The 20562-nt window shown below is 44.0% G+C and overlaps 1 protein-coding gene across 1 annotated transcript in view; it reads right to left on the reverse strand.

The window, feature by feature from the left end:
• The window catches only part of PIP4K2A (phosphatidylinositol-5-phosphate 4-kinase type 2 alpha), a 183485-nt gene that overhangs the window by 64548 nt on the left and 98375 nt on the right, over positions 1-20562 (reverse strand). Inside the window, exons 2-3 of the mRNA XM_002913152.4 lie at positions 12643-12740; positions 11231-11327 (exon numbers count right to left, since the gene is read on the reverse strand). Coding sequence (XP_002913198.1) covers positions 11231-11327; positions 12643-12740 — 195 coding nt within the window. The remainder of the gene's footprint in view (positions 1-11230; positions 11328-12642; positions 12741-20562) is intronic.

Raw genomic sequence — 20562 nt, forward strand, 5'->3', positions numbered from 1 at the left:
ATCTACCTTGAGTGTGGAGCTCTACTCACATTCCCTCATTAGAAAACAGATTCCTAAAAAAATAAAAAGGAAGGAAGGAAGGAAGGAAGGAAGGAAGGAAGGAAGGAAGGAAGGAAGGAAGGAAACAGATTCTTTGTCATGGACAAAGCCATATATTTTGAAATAAGGTGCCATTTTAAAAATTCAAAATCCGGGATTCCGAACCTCTCAGTTCAAAAGTGTGAACATGCAAAACAAAGTACTCTCTGGATATTTGGGGTCAAAGTCACAACACAATGTAAAGGCAATCTAGGGCATTCAATGTGTGGAATGTCCCACTGGACTTCTGAAATGTCCTCATACATCTTCCCAAGTCTAGAAGCCATCAGAAGAGAACACACTCACAATCCCACTAAGTACACACTCATCAGAATGTTCTGAACATCAAAACCATCTCTCTTTGTTTAGTTTGTCCATACTTTTAGTTTAATCATATTTTCTCAGGTTCGCATTGACATAAGCAGATGCCTGATGACCTTTCAAGTTCCAAACAGGGATGATGGTGAAGCAGGGGGACGTTATAACATGACATCGGACAAAGGAACTTCAAAAATCAAGACTGTGAATTTGGGCATGTTAATTTAAGCTCTTTTTGCCTCAGTTTCCCTATCCACAGAAACAATGATGAGGATAATAATAATACTAGTCAAAAGTTTGGGAGTTAAATCAGAGGAATATAAAGTTTTAAAACAGTCCTGGGAATAGAGTAGTACTCAATAAACAGTAGCTGTTATTACAAGGAGCGAATTTCAGCTTGGAGGATATTTAGAAGTGCAGGTCAATACTGACAGATGATTCTGCAGGCTGAGAAGTTAAAAATGAAGATGGACTTACTGAACAAGCTTCTCCCAATCTGCTCTTGATTCCTCTGGTCCCCACCCCAGCCAAGCCTCTGGTTTGTACCCACTGAAAATCGAGAGCCACACACAGTCCATTTACCTTTGCAGGTTATTTCCTACAGCCCTCCTTAACAACCACTTAGATTTTTACAAAAGAATTTTGGGGTGCCTGGGTGGCTCAGTCGTTAAGTGTCTGCCTTCGGGTTGGGGCGTGATCCCAGGGTGCTGGGATCGAGCCCCACGTTGGGCTCCCTGCTCCGCTGGAAGCCTGCTTCTTCCTCTCCCACTCCCCCTGCTTGTGTTCCCTCTCTTGTTGGCTGTCTCTGTCAAATAAAATAATAAAATCTTTAAAAAAAAAAAGAATTTAAAACATTTTATAAAGAACTTTCAAGTCAAAAATTGCCAACCCACAAGGTCTTCCTTCTGTCCTTGGCCTCCGGCTTACCTCTAACAAAGGGGAAAGGGGGTGGTACAAGTCTCTAAAGAAATAGAAAGAACAGGGGAAGGCGGTCGGGAGAGGTAGGTGACTCCTTTCTGAGGAGGAGGAGGAGGGGAGGAAAGTTGACTGACTGAAGATGCCCATGAATTTGAAGGCACAGGGGAGGGAAAGTCAGGGGAGCTCCATGTGCAGGCCTCTGTGACCTCTAGGGAGAAGCAAGGCTAAGGGAGGGTGAGCGGTTGCTGGCTAAAGATGAGGGCTTGAGGAGAGGGGTGGAGGTTTGGAAAAGCAACCTTGGAACGACGGTCTGGGAAGTCATCTGTGTAACGCGCTGAGTTATGGTGACATCCACAATCCCATTCAATGCAGAGCTCTAAAAGACTCAACTCAACATTTAAACTGTGGATCAATAGACATTGATACAGTGTCTTGTTACCGCCACTGCCCACGGAATTTTCTCACAGGATCCGGGTCTCAGCATGAAGGGCAGAAACAGAGCGACTCAGAAGGCAAGGGCATGGAGGCCTCCCAACTCCCCTCCTCCAGCCCTCACTCTGTTACCTGATTATCTGCAAAGAAAGCTGGACTTAACATCTCTAGGTTCCCTTCTTGCTCTACTAATTATATTCAGTAACAGTTACTGCTGTTAGTTTGTAGAGACGTAGGAAATGGACAATGATTTGCTCTTAGTTTAGGGGGGAAATCTAATCACAAATGTAAACTAACTACACGCTGTATTCATTGGCCATTCATTTGTTTCATATTATAAACTATGTAATTCCTCAAATTCACTTGTTCTAAATGGGAATACTGTTATCATAACACCCTATCAAGAAAAAAGCAGCCAAGGGGCCCTGGGTGGCACAGCAGTTAAGTGTCTGCCTTTGGCTCAGGGCGTGATCCTGGCGTTATGGGATCGAGCCCACATCAGGCTCCTCCGCTATGAGCCTGTTTCTTCCTCTCCCACTCCCCCTGCTTGTGTTCCCTCTCTCGCTGGCTGTCTCTATCTCTGTCGAATAAATAAATTTTAAAAATCTTTAAAAAAAAAAAAAAGGCAGCCAAAATCAGTGGTGGAGGAAAATTAAAATCACGTATTGAATAAAAACTAAGCTTAAACCGTATTCTTCTTCCTTAATAAGTTTTACTGAGCTATAACTCACATACCATACAATTCACCTCTTTAAAGTGTGCAGTCCAATGGTTTTTAGTATCTATAGAAAGTTAACCATCACCACAATGAGTTTTAGAACATTTTCATCACCTCAAAAAGAAACCTGTACCCATTAGCAGTCACCCCCATTCCGACGCCCACCCTCCAAGCAGAAAACCATTATCCGCTGCCTTACAGATCTGCCTTCTGGACATTTCGTATAAACACACTCCTACAGTACACAGGCACCCGTGACAGGACCAAACTTTCTTCTTGCACGTCCCTAAGGCGACCAACTGTGCTAGCTGTAGACCCTGGGTGTCTCCGGGCGAGTGAAGGGACATTGTAGGCACGCTCTGCTCGGTCCAGTGCAGTGCACACGTTATGGCCAGCAAATGTTGCTTCTTAGGATGCCCCCAGGCTTGCTGGGGAGTTGGGGAAAAAACGAACTCTCTGACCAAAGCTGAAGGTCTAGGGCAGAGCTGTTAGGTGGGGGACAGGTAACAATGTGACAATTTAGTCATTTTTTGCTTGCCTCTCTTGCCTCGTGGTAAGTGAACTTATTTTTACCATTTCCATTCTGCATAGCCAAATACATGGCTGTCCCCAAACTGAACAGCCGTGTTTGAAGCTCTGGTGTCACGTCTGCCCTCGGCAGGAAATAAAGGGAGATAATGAGAGATGAAGCTCACTCTTCAGTGGCCTTCTTACGCTTCTAATTGGAAATTTATTGTCATTTCCCTTAAGAAAGGGATTAACGGTGCCATCCTTCCTCCCCACTCCTCTGAAAGTCTACACTGAAGATGTTTATTTCTGCAGTGGGAGGTCCGGGATTAGTGGACCTCCAGAAGGGTGGAGGAAATGTAAAGGTCAATTTAATTAGCTCATTCTTGCCACCGATCTTCTATGTCTCTCCTGAAAATGTCACGATTTAGTAACCATTATGGTCCCCTGTGCATTTTTAAATATCCAAGCACTCTGAATACTTAATTCTCAGTCTTATGTGTTCTTGGATTTTTTGCACTTTGATATGGGTTTATAGTCCTGTTAAAAATCACAAATGAAAAGTTTTTATTTTTCATCAACAGAAAGGCCACCTAAAATCAATTCCACCATACTCCAGTATATAAAAGCCACCACCTTGCAAAGGGACATGTCGATACTGTATACAAGAACCTCAGCGACTGTCATCTACTTGAGATGACTTAATAACAGATTCAGAGAGTTGACAGCTAGGAGGGCCTCAGCAAACATCATGTCTTTTTCCCTCGTTTCACAGATGAGGAAACTGAGACCCACCAGGAATAAGCGGCTAGAGACAGCCACAGCATCAGTCACTGAAGATCCAACACTCAGACCAGCCTCCTTGCTCTCAGATGTTCTTTTACCTAATCCATGCCACCTGTTTCATGGACTTGAAACCTGGAAGCTGATCGCTCCCTGCTGACAACTCAGGATTACGATTACATGCCTCAAATCACAAGGCCAGGAGCCAGGAGCAACTGCCCGGCCAAGGCTGCTTTCTGGGTTTGCATTTGACATATCTGCGAGAGCACAGATGGTCCTCTGACCCCGTCGGAGAGGTAAAGACCAACATGCTAACTTGAACATCATCATCAAGGATTTATTAAATGCCCACTGTGTTCAAAGCTGTATGTTAAGCTCTTCGGGAATTTCAAAGAAAGTCTGAGCTGTGATCCCAGGCGTAGAGTGGCTTTCATTAAGAAGGGGAGCAAGACACACTGCAGTTTAACACTTATCAATAATGAAACAGCTGAGAAAAGAAGAACACAAAAATGAATGGTGATGGGGCGCCTGGGTGGCTCAGTCGTTAAGCAGCGGCCTTCGGCTCCCTGGGATCGAGCCCCGCATCAGGCTCCTCCGCTGGGAGCCTGCTTCTTCCTCTCCCACTCCCCCTGCTTGTGTTCCTTCTCTTGCTGGCTGTCTCTCTCTCTGTCACATAAATAGATAAAATCTTTAAAAAATAAAAAAACGAATGGTGATGATGAGCAGAGTTGCAGCAACTTCACAGAGCACCATGAGATCTTCTTTAAAAAATCTCAGGTTGGTACCTGACTGACATTAAAATAGCAGAGACCTGTGCCTGGGGATCACAAGAAGCAAGCATAACATCTAACCTGGAAAGGAGCGCCTTCTGGCAGGGATGACTGTCAGCTCTTGGCTGGAAATCACGGGTTATAACCCCAAGTGGGTTCAGTGTGGGGGAAACAAAGGCAAACAGGAAGCCTGAGTTCTCAGGTGGGGACAGTCTGCAATGGGGACAGTCATTGGTTCAACTCACAAGAAGGAGCAGAAAAAGCACAAGAAAAAAACCTGATGATGTTGATAGGTTGTGAGGGAGTTTTCCCAAAAGTCTGTCAGGAGATTGTCCAATGCGAGAAGAGCATCTTTGGTTTTTGGCCCAGGAGGAGTTTCTATCCGATACGCACTGTGAGGCCCACGGAGGCTCACTGGTGAGGCCAACAGGTGTGAGGAGAAGCTGTGAATGAGCAGGCTCAAGAGACACAGCAGTCACAGAGGAAAGAAAGAGCTTCTACGGTTCAAGGAACAAGCAAATACCAGATGGTGACAGTACAAGTAGGTCTGTCGAGAGATAAGCACCCACAAGCCAATCCCTCCCAGGTCGGGCCAGTGCCCTGACCCTGGGCACCATCCAGGCAGCCCACCACATGACGACTAGTGAGATCACCTCTACGTTCAAAAGGCTAAACACTCAACTGCATCTTCCGCTCTCTCCTCACCCTTTCCCAAGCTTTCCCCCTCCTCTCCCAGCCTCTCAGGCTCCAACACCTCCACTCCTGTCAGGTTTCTCTTCCCCACACCTTGGGTAGCTGCTCTCTGCTTGACCCTGTCAATGCTGAGGGCCTTGCTGTATGCCTCTTCACTCGCTGGGATAGCTCATAGCCTCCTCGCTGTGTTATCTCTTTTATGCATTCTGTACGTAACCACCTCAGTTATCTTTAGAAAATCACATCATTCCCCTGTGCATGTCATCACATCATTCCCCTGTGCAAAATCCACAGGGCTGTTCTGGGGCTGAAGAATCTGAGGGAAGTCTGCAGGCCGATTTCCCATCTTTATCTCCATACTCCCACCACCATCGAGTTGCTTTGCATTTCCTGAGCTCTTGTGCCACCATGTTTTGGCCCAGAAGGTTCGCTTCCCTTGGTTTAACCCCCAGCCCTCCCTCCTCTTCTGCCACAGATATTTCCTAAGTGGCTGCCCAGAGCCAGGCTGATGCTAAACTCTGGGCCTGTACCCCTAGACACATGAGACTCAGTCCTTGCCCTTCGAGGGTTTAAATGGTTTTTGGGGAAATCTACATTTGAAAACACAGCAACAGGCTCTGTATTCTACAGATACTGGCAGGTTTTCTCCCCCAAAGTTCCGTATCCTCTCAAGGTCTTAACACTTGCACATTTTATTTTTAAACTTGAAACTACAACATCAAAAGTTTAGAACGTTAGCTTTTAAAATTAATTATTTTAAAATTAGAATTCTCCATTACAAATACAAAGAAGAAGATGCATCAAATGCAAATAATGAGGGATTCTAATTCAGGAGACGCGGTAGGGGAAAAGTAAACCTGGTATTATCCTCCACGGAGAACAAGAGGACTCGGTTTCAATTATGTGGTGGGTTGAGGCTTAACTGCATCGTCTCCATCCTGCAGAACTTTTTGGTTTCTGGTGGGCAATCCCCTCCCACAGCTCAGAAACTTTAAGTGAAGTCTCCTTTTGACTTCCTAGGCCTGTTGTAAGAGGTTCTGATACTCTGAGAGACTGGAAAGAGGGATGCAGATTTGCTTGGAGAAGAGTAAACATCAAGATGTCTGGGTTTCTGTAAATCTCATTGGCAACTCATACGAATCTGATATAGAAGAGCTAAAACAAACAAACAAGCAAACAAAAGGGAGTTCCTTTGCCCTTTCTTCCCTTCTGCATCCCCTATAATGTCTTGTGCAGAGCCTGAAATGCAATAGGTACAAATAACACACACCGAGTGGTAATCGTGCATAAAATCCTCCACCGAAGGGGGACCGGAGCTTTGGGGGGGGGCAGCAGAGGCAGAAACAGTATCAGGAATAGTGGAGACCTCCATGGGTGCACTTATCTTCAAAGATGCCTCATCTTAAAATATGGCAATGCAGAGTCACGTTGGCCCAACAACCATCAGAAGAACATAATTCAAAACTGAGCCTCTTACAAACCAATGAAGTAATTTTAAGACACAATAATAAAGTGGAGAAAGTTCTGAATCTGGAAGCACTGGACATACCTACACAGAGGTAGGTGTGTGTGTGTGTGTGTGTGTATGTTAAGTGATACTGTTATTTTTTTTTTTAATAGTATTTTTTTTTAAAGATTTTATTTATTTATTCGACAGAGATAGAGACAGCCAGCGAGAAAGGGAACACAAGCAGGGGGAGTGGGAGAGGAAGAAGCAGGCTCACAGCAGAAGAGCCTGACATGGGGCTCTATCCCATAACGCCGGGATCACGCCCTGAGCCAAAGGCAGACGCCTAACCGCTGTGCCACCCAGGCGCCCCAAGTGATACTGTTATTAATGATGAATATTCTAGAACCTCTGTTTGAATTTGTCTTTAACAGCAAAAAAAGAAGTTTTATTTTTAAAGGATATTCAAGAAACCAAAACCAGGGGAAAAGATGCAAAGGTTTATGGTAGGAATGCTCTTCAATTCTTTTCAAGAATTTGAAGTTTGCTGATAGAGGTCAATTAGGTAGGCTAATTACCATGTTTACTTTTATCAGATTCATCAATACTGACTTTTTTCAGGTGGAGCAAAAAGGCATTCACACACACAAGGCAGGTCGACAGCATTTATCCCTTCGATTCCATGTGAAGGTCTGAATACTAAATGAACCAGACAGCCGAGCTCCTTATCGCCACATTGATTTAAAGCCGCTCGTCCAATAAGCAGGCACTTCAGAAAAGCAAACACATCACGGCAAAGCAAAGCAGTGTGAGGCCTGGTCCCTTCTAGCAATGTGGTGCCATCGTCTGATCCCGCTTTTGAAATCAGATTGAGAAAGAGTATTTAATTTGGTACTACATATGTCAACCGATCACACGTTATGTGTAATCAATGCAATGTCTGGGCAGTGGTGAGTTGATGTGCCCAGCAGCTGGGATATCAGTCCCTCTAGTCCTGGCCTATGCCCACTGCTGGGCTTCCCAGGACCTTCCCAGGACCACAGCACCTCCACCCCCACCCCGGTAATGCCCAGTGGCCCTCAAGGTACAAACTCAGAGCCGGAGCTGGCACACTTCCTCCATTTTTCCAAACCAAGTAGCCAACAAAGTGGGGAGTGGAGCCCCACATTTATGATCTCATCTTCAGTTTCAACTCCGAGGTCTACCCCTACGGAAAATTTTCTTAAAGGTAGAGATCTTGGGAAAGGAACATGGGACTGGGGAAGGAAACCAGCATATATCTCTGGTTTACTAAAGTTACTAAACACCCACCTTTTCTTTTCTTTTCTTTTCTTTTTTTTTTTTTTAATAGAAATACAGTTGCCAAAGAGAAAGCAGCAATTTAAATGCCAAAAGCACTGGGCATAGCTGAGGAAAGGAGTGGTGTTCAAATGATTAATTATACTCACACCGGCTCTCTATACTGATCTCTCCTGCTAAGACCTTCAGAGACTTGCCAATTAGTTATGTGAATCATCCTCTACTTGCCTGATTTGCCTTTGAAGTTTGTACTCAGCAATTTGCACTTACTTAAATATCAAGTTACATGGTTTTGTTTTTAGGGGGGAAGAAAGGTGAAGGAAAACTGGCTCATATCTTGGTATTTCCACAACTAAACTGGTCATTTTGGGAAATTCTAGAAACTACTTTCATCTGTTGCAGTACAGATTTCAGGCTGTAAAGGGTCCATTTCAGATCTCACTTAACAGGGCTAATTCTGGGAAGACATTTAGAATTTCATTTTGGTAATGAATTGAGGAACCTAACAATATTCTGTACTATAGGCTCTCAAAAGCCAGTTTCTGTGAAATGCCAGTGTAGCTGATTTAAAAAAAAAAAAAAAAAGGAAGAGGGACAGAGGGAGGGACAGAGGGAGGAACACACGAGTTTAACAGGGGAATCAGGGGGCGCCTGGGTGGCACAGCAGTTAAGCATCTGCCTTCAGCTCAGGGCGTGATCCCGGCGTTATGGGATCGAGCCCCACATCAGGCTCTTCCACTGGGAGCCTGCTTCTTCCTCTCCCACTCCCCCTGCTTGTGTTACCTCTCTCACTGGCTGTCTCTATCTCTGTCGAATAAATAAAACAAAAACAAAAACAAAAACAAAAAAACAGGGGAATCAGGCAGAGGAGATTTTCTTAGGACACCAAAGCTGTCAGCTATTCACTCCTTTAAAGTACTGTTTATTTTCATAGGGCCTCTTTAAATGTATTAAGCAGTTCTTAACGTAGAGTCATTCCTTTTTTTATTTTATACAAACCTTTTTTACTATTCCAAAATTTATTCTTTAAAAGTGACTTATTGGGGTGCCTGGGTGGCTCAGTCAGTTAAGCATCTGCCTTCAGCTCAGGTTGTGATCCTGGGGTCCTGGGATCAAGCCCCATGTCGTTGGGCTTCCTGCTCAGTGGGGAGTCTGCTTCTCCCTCCCCCTGCTTTTTTTTTTTTTAAAGATTTTTTTTATTCGACAGAGATGGAGACAGCCAGCGAGAGAGGGAACACAAGCAGGGGGAGAGGGAAAGGAAGAAGCAGGCTCATAGCGGAGGAGCCTGCTGTGGGGCTCGATCCCATAATGTCAGGATCACGCCCTGAGCCGAAGGCAGACGCTTAACCGCTGTGCCACCCAGGCGCCCCTCCCTCCCCCTGCTCTTGTGCTTGCTCACTCTCTCTCTCTCAAATAAATAAATAAATAAAATCTTTTTAAATAAATAAATTTTAAAAAAGTGACTTATTTTTTCAGCAGTAAATTCCAAGTCTAAGTTTGACTGAAATTCTTTCTCTTACACATGCGGCCCAAATCTGAGCGCTGGCTCCACCAGTTTTTTTAAAAGCAAACCGAGCGCCCACTCTACTCTGTTCCGCTCCTCTTCAAGCCCTCTCTGGGGTGCACCCAAGCCTCTGCTCAGAACCCACCTCTGTGGAAAACTCAGCCCTGGTTCACAGAGGAAAGAATGTCACCGGCAGCCTCGCTAGCATTGCTTATTCAAAACCTGGCAACTTGGAAGCTTCTTGTAAGCCTGAGCGAGCATGCGAGAAATTCTTGAAAACTCAATAACAGGGCAGGGCAGGGTGGAGAGACCCACACATCTTTAGGGAAGTGTACTAAACTAAGCTCAATTTGTCTTAGGGACCCTATTCTTTAAGAGAAAATACAGGGTAAGCTATGTCAGTGTTTAACTTGTAAGGTCACTCAGGATGGCAATATGGCACTTAATGCAGGATAAATTAGAATCTCTGATTTAGGGCAAATGAAAGAAAGTGTTTACTAGATGTGAAGGGATTTAAAATGCTCAGTGCTTTCACAGTAAAATGAATAGACTGTCCTAAAAGACCAGAAAGTAGCCCTTGCATCTCTTAACTCAGATCTTCTCCTTCTAAAAAAATCCTTGGGGGGGGGGGCGCCTGGGTGGCTCAGTTGGTTAAGCATCTGCCTTAGGCTCAGGTCATGATCCCCCGGGGTCCTGGAATCGAGCCCCTCCCTTGGGCTCCCTGCTCAGCTGGAAGTCTGCTTCTCCCTCTCCCTCTGTCCCTCCTCCCCACTCATGTTCTCTCTCTCTCAAATAAATAAATAAAATCTTTTAAAAAAATCCTTGGTTTTGGGGCGCCTGGGTGGCACAGCGGTTGAGCGTCTGCCCTCAGCTCAGGGCGTGATCCCGGCATTGTGGGATCGAGTCCCACATCAGGCTCCTCCGCTATGAGCCTGCTTCTTCCTCTCCCACTCCCCTGCTGTGTTCCCTCTCTCACTGGCTATCTCTCTGTCAAATAAATAAAATCTTTAAAAAAAAAAAATCCTTGGTTTTTACCAATCTGACTAGCTAACTGATGCCAGGTCCTTTCCCAGGAGAAAGAACCATGGATTAGCACTTATGGCAGCACCAGGATCTCAACTGGAAATGTCAAATTTGAGAACGAGGCATATATAGGAAGAAAAGCAATGGTGCACATTTTTATGGGAACCAAGAGCAGATGACAGTGCTCCCCAAGCCATTCCCAGGACTGGCAGGCTCCTGCTGGTGACAAGAGCTCTGCGGTCACTAGACCATGACGCATCATAGCGCACGAGGCGTGGCCTCTGACAAAATGCTGCGAGCAAGGGTCAGGTTCGGCCAATTTGAAAAGCAGCAGATCAATCAGAACAAAAATAAAATTCCTACGATTGCTTCGTGGCCGCTGCAAATACAGGAAATGTGAATTCAAGACACACATACGCACTAGCACAGGCTGCTGACACGTCTGACGGCAGAAATCAAAGGAGGCTCTGCTGGCAGGACACTTGCTGCAAAATCAGAGTGTCACCTAGAACTCTCGCGTGTGTTCTCTTCCCAAACAATAATCTTTTCCTACTGACTGCTAAAATCATTCTGTAGAGAGGCTCCTAAATGAAAGAGCCCTTGACTTCAGAAAACACACTGAAACATTCTTATATAAAACGAAAGTTACTATTATATAATTACTTGAAATGAAAAAAAAATGCAAGTCCTGTTTTACAGAGCAAATCCCATTTGAAGCAAAGGTTACAAAAGCAACTCACCTGGAAATCCTGATCGTCGATGCCAAACCTCTCCCTCAGGTTACGGAAAACCATCGGGCAATACTCCTTAAACTTGAAGTGGCTCGGCATGTTTTCTCTGAAACAGTCACATGGTGGAATAAAGTTTAAATGTACAAAATGTTAACCAGACCTGAATCTGCCACCATCTAGGTCCACGTGTAGCCAAGTGCCTGCAATTCCCCGAGCCCAGAAGGCATGGCTGTGCTTCATAGGATCGACTACGACCCACAGTAAATCCAGGGGACACAGGCACAGACCGGTCCCATTCATCTCCTAGCACCACCCAGGGGCCCTGGGACTAGATGACCATTCGAATCCGACCACTCCTTACAGCCGCTTCCCCAAGGACGAAGAAGTGGAAGAGAAGGGGCCACAAGAAGGGAAACAGTGAAGGGACAGCAAAGAACTTGGGAGGCTGGGGATGGGCAGCAGAGCGAGTCACAGACGTGTGCTCCCCACACTCCTCTCCTCTGGGACTTGCTGATTAAAGCTTGCAAAACAACACTATCTCTCAGTCCTTGAACAACCTATTTGACGCTACATATAAATACGACATTCTAAATTCACAGAGGAAAAGTCCCTCCAAAAGGTCAACCTCTAAACAGTAGTAAGAGAATTAACACATGCACTTCACATCAGAACAATGATCACATTAAGAAATTTCGTAATTCCCTCATGTGGGAGGGAATTCTTGGAGGCTCATCCCACTCATTCAGAATTGTTTCCTCCTTTGTGTACGTGTGTGTACACACACACACACACACACACCTCTACTGTCGCACTTTGTACACCAAATTATAGTAATTTGTATATGTGTCAGGTTCCAACCACCTGCTGGTGAGCCCCCTGAGGGCAGGGCCGTTTCTTACACTTCCTTGTACCCCCTGCTCTCAGTGGACATCTAACACATTAGGTGCTCCATAATGACATCTAAAATGACATGCAAATGAAGGAGAAAGAGTCTCAATGCCCAACATGGCATCCAATTAGGTTTTATAAAAATGTACCTTAATTCTTTTTTGTTCTATGAAGGAGTCATTCCTGTTCGTGAAGTAGGCATTATTAGAGTTTTGTGTAAGATAGCTGAGGTCCATAGCTGCTAAAAATGCCAAGCAATTTACAGCTTCAGACATTTAAATTGTAATGAGAATATCACTTTTAACATATAAGATATTCATAGAGAACAATATGCCATATGGCAAAAGGATATTACCCAAGAGGGCCTGCTGTTGCTTTTCTGAAAATGACAGATGGTTATGTTTATCACAGGATTAACTTCATCAGCAAAACTTTACTCCCACCCATTGAAAAATAATGTGATTATAGAAATTCACAAAAATCATGCTCCTGGCAGCCCTGTCAGTCCTATAAAAGGCCGGACTTGTACTTACTTGTTAAAAAGGTGATTGTCCACCTTTATCTTTGAATAGGCTTTGAAGTCATCTGGCATCAACATAACAGGGATTTGAACATGGCTCAGTTCATTGATCTAGAAAAATACAAAATAAACAGCACAGGTTATTACTATCTACGTGGAATGTGCTTCACTTGAACACGGAGCTCGGGAAGAAAACCCAGCAGACACAAGAACCTCCCACCCACCTTCCTCCTGCTCCTATCCCAATCCGTCTCTCTTGTTGCCCTCCTCACTACCCCTTCAGGCCTCGCCACTGCCTTCACCTCACATCTAGCCCCAACTCCCACGGCTCATCTGGGTCCGCTGCTGGGCTTGCAGGGGCCTCCGGGGGACAGTGGCAAGGGAGGAATCCTGGAGGGTGAACCCTCATGGCCAGCTGTCCCTGCTTCTCTCGTTTATCTTCCCGCTGCCCCTCCAGTGCCTCAGCCCAGAGCTCCTTTGACCACATGCCCGGGACAACTACTCCCCGTAAAGAAAACACTATCTGAGAAAGAGGGCTTTTAAACTTCTGACATAAATATTTGTTGAATTAACAAATGTGACCATTTCTTTGAACGTCTGGGTACTCAAAAAGCCACACTGTCATTCATGTGACCTTTATCTTTCTTACAGGAACTACGTTTAAAAATAAGTTTTGGGGCAAGGCATGAATTTACCAAGAGAGCAGCCTTCATGAAGGAGGGGATAGAGACATACGGCCCTGGGACTAAGTAAGAGGGAGATGGGTTTGAAAGGGGTCAAGACCAGAAGTAAAGATGTGGTTACAGAAAACAAAGGGTTGCACCCGGGCGCCTGGGTGGGTCTGTCAGATGAGTGTCCGACTTTTGGTTTCGGCTCCAGTCATGATCTCAGGGGTCGTGAGACAGAGCCCCACGCTGGGCTCTGTGCTGGGCATGGGGCCTGCTTAGGTTTCTCTCTCTCCCTCTGCCCTTCCCGGCTCATACTCTCTTTCTAAAATAAATAATTAAATAAATAAAATCTTTAAAAAAAAAAAAAAAAAGGAGAAGAAAACAAAGGGTTGGACCAAGTTCTGTCTGAGTTCCAGTGAATGGCAGGAACAGCTTTTCACATATGACTTTGAAAAGGTTGAAGTTTCTCTTGGTTAATTATTTTTTCTATCTTGGCTCCCAAGCTATACCTCCCTTGTTGCTACTAATAAAAACCACTTTAGAGATTTATACTTCCAGTAAATTGAAGATTCTCAGAAGGGTTCTCAGTTATAAAAACAAAACAAAACAAAACAAAGGAAGACAAAGGAAAAAAATGAGTTCTTTGATTGCTGGGTTCATAGAATGCAGAGAAAATCTTCAAGATGCCTTCCTTCTCCTAAAAAGAGTTTAATCCACGGGGAATGCGATGACAAGCAAGCAAGCATGAATAGAGCTGTTTCTCTGAAGATAAATACCAATTCTGACAGTTAGGTGGGTCAAAGGAAAGCTGGGGAGCTCAACCAAACACTTCAAACCTTAAATGAGGACCCTCGAAGGAAGTAAAAGGAGTCCCAACAGCTGGTGGAAGTAAATGCAAATGGTGTCTGGGGAAAAGCATCCCCAACGCAGGCCTCCAGGAGTCTCACAGATTCAGTTCAACCAAACATGAGTGCACAAAGATAATGAGAGGGGGATTCAGCAGAAAAAGAAATTATTTTCATGACTTCAGCTATTAGAATGATCGGATACAGAAAAGAAAACAAAAACCGTGTGTAAAATGTATGAAGAAGTAAAAGATGGACTGGCAACAATGAGTAAACTATGAGACTTTCCAAATGACCAGTCAGGTTGAAAGAGAATCCAATAAAACTTTTACAAAACGAAAACTATAATTGGTGAACAGAAACTAGAAGAAAGAGCCCCTCATGTAGGGCTTCAGCAACAAACTGGATAACTGGAGGGGAGATCTGAGGAAGTTACCCAGAATAAACAAAGAACGAAAATGTAATATATAAAGAATGATTAAGGAAGAAAAAAAAAAAAGGAGAAGAAGAATGTTTACGACAGGGGATTTGGAGTGAGATTACATGAAATGTTAGAGGAAGGGAACAGAGTATGGGGAAAAGACAATTTCAAAATAAATGGCTGAGAATTTCCCACCACTGATGGAGGTTATAAATCTATAGATACATAACATGCAATGTACACAAAAATAGTCTAAGAAGAAATCCACACCTAGATACACTGTAGTTAAACCGAAGATACCAAAATCAAAGAGAAGAAAAGTGGCCAGAGGGAAAAGACAGAACACAAAGAAGGAATGACAACCAGACCGACAGCTAACTTCTCAACAGCAAAACTGGCAGCCCAAAGACAGTGGTGTATCTTCAAAGTGAAAAATGACTGCCTACATGAACTGTATACTGTGGTATAATATATTTCTGGTCTACTATCTGGGTTCCTGGCATGAATCTAAAAGCCTTGGAATTTCCAGAGTGCCAGGAATATCTTCTGCCGTTCATAAGGTGCCCTTTATGAGCACCCCTGAATTTATGGCAATGAGGTGACTCAGGGCGGGGCTGTCACCAGAATGACCATTAAGTACAGCTTTGGCACGTTCAGCCCTGCTCACTGACCTCAGGGAAGGGGAAGGAGGTTGCTAGAGATTAAGTTCCATAAAAACTCTTGAACAAGAAGTGGTGAGCTTCTGGGCTGGTGAACACATCCACATGCCAGGGGGATGGCACACCCCAGGTCCATGGGGACAGAAGCTTCTGTGCTCAGGACCCTTTTGGGCCTCGGCCTATGTACCTCTTCACCTGGCTGTTCATCTGCATCTCTTATAATATCCACTACAGTAAAGCGGTAAATGTGCATAAAGGTTTTCTCTGAGTTCTGTGAGCCACTCTAGCAAATTCATCAAACCCGAGGAGGAGGTCGTGGAACCTCTGAGTTAGAGCCAGTAGGTGAGAAGCACAGGGGACAGCCTGGGCTTGTAGTTGGCGTCTGAAGGGAGGGCAGTCTGTGGGACAGAGCCCCTAACCCTCAGGATCTGTGCTCTCTCCAGAAAGGCAGCGTCAAAATTCACTGCTTCGTGGTACCAAACAAACATATGTGGGATAGACCCACTAAAACTACCTCCCCAAAAATGAGAGCAAAATAAAGGCTTTTTCATAGAAACAAAACCGAGAACTTAGCAACAAAGGACCCCACTAAGGAAACAGATGAGTTTTAGAAGCATATTATTTAGATTGTAAGGACATAATTCAGAAAGAAAGTAAACGGTATGTATCTGAGATACAAAAAGAATTCGCAAATAAATTGGCAAATACGAGGATAAATACAAGTAAACATCACCTCTATAAAGTAATAACGCTTAATTCATGGGATGACCATGTACAGAAATAAACACTGAATAACAACAGCATGTAAGTTGGGAAGCAGACAAAGTCACAGTGCCCTTGTATTATTCAGGAGGGTAAGATATAACTTAAGTATTATGATAACATTTAAAAGACAAACATTAAAAGAACAGAACCAGAGTATCTAACTTCCAAACTAGTAGAAGGGGAAAAACAGAATAAGAAAACAAATAAAATTCATTATTTTAAAAAAGAGAGCAAAGAAGAAAATATAAACACTGCCAAAAATGGGACAAAGAGAAAGTAAATGGTAGAAATTCATCTGGATATACACATAATTCCAATAAGCATACACAGACTAGCAGTTAAAAAGACTGTCAAAATGAATTAAAAACTATGAGCTATATGCAAGCTATATGAGCTAAAACATAACTCAAAAAGGTGGAAAGGAACAGAAAAAACATATTAAACCGTCCCAAAAATTACTGGGAAGCTAGTTGACCTTTACTAGCATGATAAACTAATAGCTTTAAGACAAAAGCATTATTAAGAATAAAGAAGGTCTGTACATATGATAAAAGGTTCAATTAGTCAGGAAGATAGGATTCATATTTTAACTACCTAATTAGCCTGGAAGTATACAGAAAACCGTTAGAGCCTCAAGGAAAATGGGCAACCCATTATTACAGAAGAAGAGCTGAATATGCCTTCTGGATAGTTCAAACAGCCAGAAAATTAAGAAAGAAGTAGATTTTTATTTTTATTATTTTTTAAGACTTTATTTATTTATTTGTCAGAGAGAAGGAGAGAGGGAGGGAGGGAGGGAGAGAGCACAAGCAGGGGCAACGCAGGCAGAGGGAGAAGCAGGCTCCCTGCTGAGCAAGGAGCCTGATGTGGGACTAGATCCCAAGGTCCTGGGATCATGACCTGAGCCAAAGACAGACGCTTAACTGCCTGAACCACTCAGGTATCCCAGACGTAGATTTTTAAACAATTTCTTGAACATCATTCATTCAATATAGGATATACACCTATGACTGCCAAGTAGTCTTCCAGATGCTTGGGATAAGTGATTGAAAACAGATTAAGATGCCTGCCCTCCTGAAGCTTAGATTTGACTGGGAAGAGTCAAAAAATAAAAGATACACTTAGTAAATTACTATGTTAGACATAAATTATCTACTATGTTAGAAAACTACAAAAAAAAATAAAAAGAGCAGTATGAAAGGGTAGGGAAAGCCTGTCACTGCATGGGTGAGGGTCATCAAAGTATTTTAAATCAGGAGGGTTGGAGTAAGTCAAGGTTTGGAAGAGAAAAGAGGTTTAGCATTCTAATGCAAAGGCCCTGGGGCAGGGTGTGCCCAGTACACTTGGGACATGGAGACCCCTGTGGTGGGAGCAGATAACCTGAGAAGAGAAACAAACTAGTCAAGAGTTGAGATCACTGAAAACACTGGCTTTCATTCCAAACGATATGGGAGCTGTTGCAAGGTTCTGGGTGGTAGAGTGATGACATCATTCAACTTAGGGTTTAAAAAGATTACTGGAGGGGTGGGGGCGGGCACAATTATAGAAGCAGGAAGCAATGACAGCAGTGTAGGTAGGAAAAGGGATATTTACTGAAAGTGGAGCCAACATGATTTCCTGAAGTTCTGGATGTGGGGTGTGAGAAAGACAGAAGCCAAGACCAAGTCCAAGGCCTTGGCCTGAGCAATTAGGGGAACTGAGCTGCCATCACCCAAGGTGGGGGAGAATTCCTTCTTATGCTTTTGCTTTCTGAAGCACGTTAAAACTGGGTGCTTTAATAATTTTTTAAAAACGACAAAATGGAAAAAAATATATGCCAACTATCAGGCTATTTATAACATACACACACACACACACACACACACACACACACACACACACACACACAATGTTGGGCGCTGCAGATTCTCAAACCTTATGATCGGATTAGATACCACCACCGGCATTTCCTGGGTATTTCCTGATCCACTTTGATTTTCGTGTGGCACTTGTTTGTTTTTGTTTTTTTTTTAAACACAACTTCTCAGCACCCAGCTTCCCAAAGATATCATGTCTTTGAAAGGAATGCGGTACAATCTAAGTCGAATTGCGAACTCCCTCAAGCTAGTCGTTTGCATGCTATCTTACAGATGCTGAGGATCGCCACATTTCTCTCGAAATTTGAAAATATCCTCTGGCACTCCTGGTAAATTTGCTGCAATGCCCTCCGGCATCCTGGCAGAGTTTGGAAAGCCCAGAGATAAACAGCAGATGTTTAAAACAGCAAATGATATAATCTAATTATAGACTAAAATCATCAGAATAATCCCTTAAAATTCATTGCAATGGATCATAGCCTACAAGCACTTCAGATTCATCCCAAACGAGCTTGGTTACAACCAGCACTTAATCCTTAACCTGTGTAAACTGATCATCTCTACAAGTATTTTGCGGTTCAACTGCATTTGTCCAAGGCCAAATTACAATTCCGTTCCTTTCAAATTATTTCAATAACTTAATCAGGGATTGCTTTTAGTCTACTCTATACTATATTATTAAAATCTCCTTCACGTTATGATCCATAAAAATGTATGAAGCTGCCACTTAACAAAAATGCGAGGCTAATTTAAAATCATATATTCTCTCCTATTCATTTTGCCCAAGTATCTTAAATATTAAATCATTCTCAGTATATCTGTGAAAAATTAAAAAATATATATCTATACTAGCACTGGAATATCCAAGTTTGAAAACAAGAGAATCAGAACTAAAAACCAAGTTTTGTGACAAGCGCTGTGAGAACGAAGCTGGATGACCAATCAGTTTTTCTGTATCTTGTGGAAACAAGAGTGTAAATAAAACCAGAGGACGGTTACGGGTGGCAAGGGGAAGTGGAAGAGTGATCACTTCCTGTCACCTTCCCCAAATTATACAGAAAAAAGTCAGAGAGAACATAATAAATTATTCCCAGCACAATGCAGGCTCTGAGTGATCACCGAGAAAGCAAAATCCAGTTTGAAATAGGAGCAACCAAACCCCTGAATTCCTACAGCTCATGCTGTTGGGATCTGGATTGGCAACAGTATCTTCTTTAGAAAGAAAGCAAGAAAGGAAACTTGTGAATCCTTTCTGCTTTATAGAGTTCCCGCTCTGGAAAAAAATTTTGTGGAAAAAAATATGAAAACCTTTCAGCCAAAATGGAATGTGTGATTTGGAAATTTGCCGATGTGCACTCACCCACCACCCATCCTTTCATGAAAGCAACACGTGAGTGTCCACTCTGGGCTGGGCACTGCACAAACACCAGTGTTCACCCTCACGATGCTTACAGTCTAGAGGGGCACGCGCATTAACTGAAGAAGTGCACAAATGTAAAATTCCAACAGTGATAAGTGTCGGGAGAGAGGACAGCAGGCTAGGAGCAAGCATGACAGAGCTTAGACAAGGGCAGGAATGACTAAAGGAGGAGCTAGACTTGAGCAGAAGGCAGGTGGGGAGGATTCCAGGAAGCAGGTCACAGGTGCAAAGGCCCTGTGGCAGGAGGGGGGGATAGTTAACTAGAGAAATAAAAGGTTAACATGTTAGGAATGCAAAAAATCAAGAGGGCACGTGATAGGATGGGGCTGAACAGCACGCCTCCAAGGACCCTCAGAGGCTACAGTGGAACTCCAGCAGGGGCCAGAAGCCTGGCACAGCATGGAAACAACAGAGACAAAGAAAGTAGATTCCAGAGACGCTGAGATGGTAAAAACATGGACTTGAGTGACAGGACAGACTATGATTCCATTTACTGAGTCAGAGCATTTTAAGGGAAGAGTTCAGTTTTGAACTGTGTTAAATTTGATGTGCTCGTTAGACATCTTCAATGTTGATGTCAGTAGGCAGGTGGACATGTGGATCTGAAGTTCCCAGGGGAGGCAGGGGCGGGACACAAAAATATGCATTATCTGTACATAAGATAGTTCTTCCATGGGAGTCAATGAAATAAGCCCGAGAGTGGACAGAGAGGACAGGAGGGCCGAGAAGCAGTCCTGAGGAACATCAACGGTTAATAGCATGGAGAGGAGGATGAGCCTGCGAAGGAGAAAGGGAAGCACGGTGTCCCCTCAAGGACATGAGGGAGGAAGGAGTGAAGAACAAAACAGGACAAGAATAGTGTTGACCGCTTTGATGAGGTGGGAAGTCTCACTGGACTGAGCACCGTGGGGTCTTGGCAGCCTTAGCGTGAAGGGTTCTGATGGAGGGGAGCAGTGGAAACCAGAGAAGCTGAGGGGGGCAGGCAAGGGGAGAGAAGGCAGATGCTGAATCTGGCTGGTTTCTAAATCTAGGATAGAAGGAGAGAGAGAGAGAGAGAGAGGCAGGCAGAGGGATGAGGGATAGAGGAGATGCCTGAGAGAAGGGACATTGCTTCTAGAGCACTTCTACGGTGGGAGCGGGTGGGATCCAAGGTGTAAATGAAATGGGCTGTGGGGAGGCAACTCCTCCAGCCAGAGAAGGAAAGGGACAGGGTTGTGTGGAAGCAGCCGAATCTGGGAACTCTTCTCCCTGGGAAGGAGGAACTGTGGCCATGGGTTGGGGGTTGGGGGGGTAGTGAGA

Source organism: Ailuropoda melanoleuca, chromosome 15, assembly GCF_002007445.2.
Source record: "Ailuropoda melanoleuca isolate Jingjing chromosome 15, ASM200744v2, whole genome shotgun sequence".
Lineage (NCBI taxonomy): Eukaryota > Metazoa > Chordata > Mammalia > Carnivora > Ursidae > Ailuropoda > Ailuropoda melanoleuca.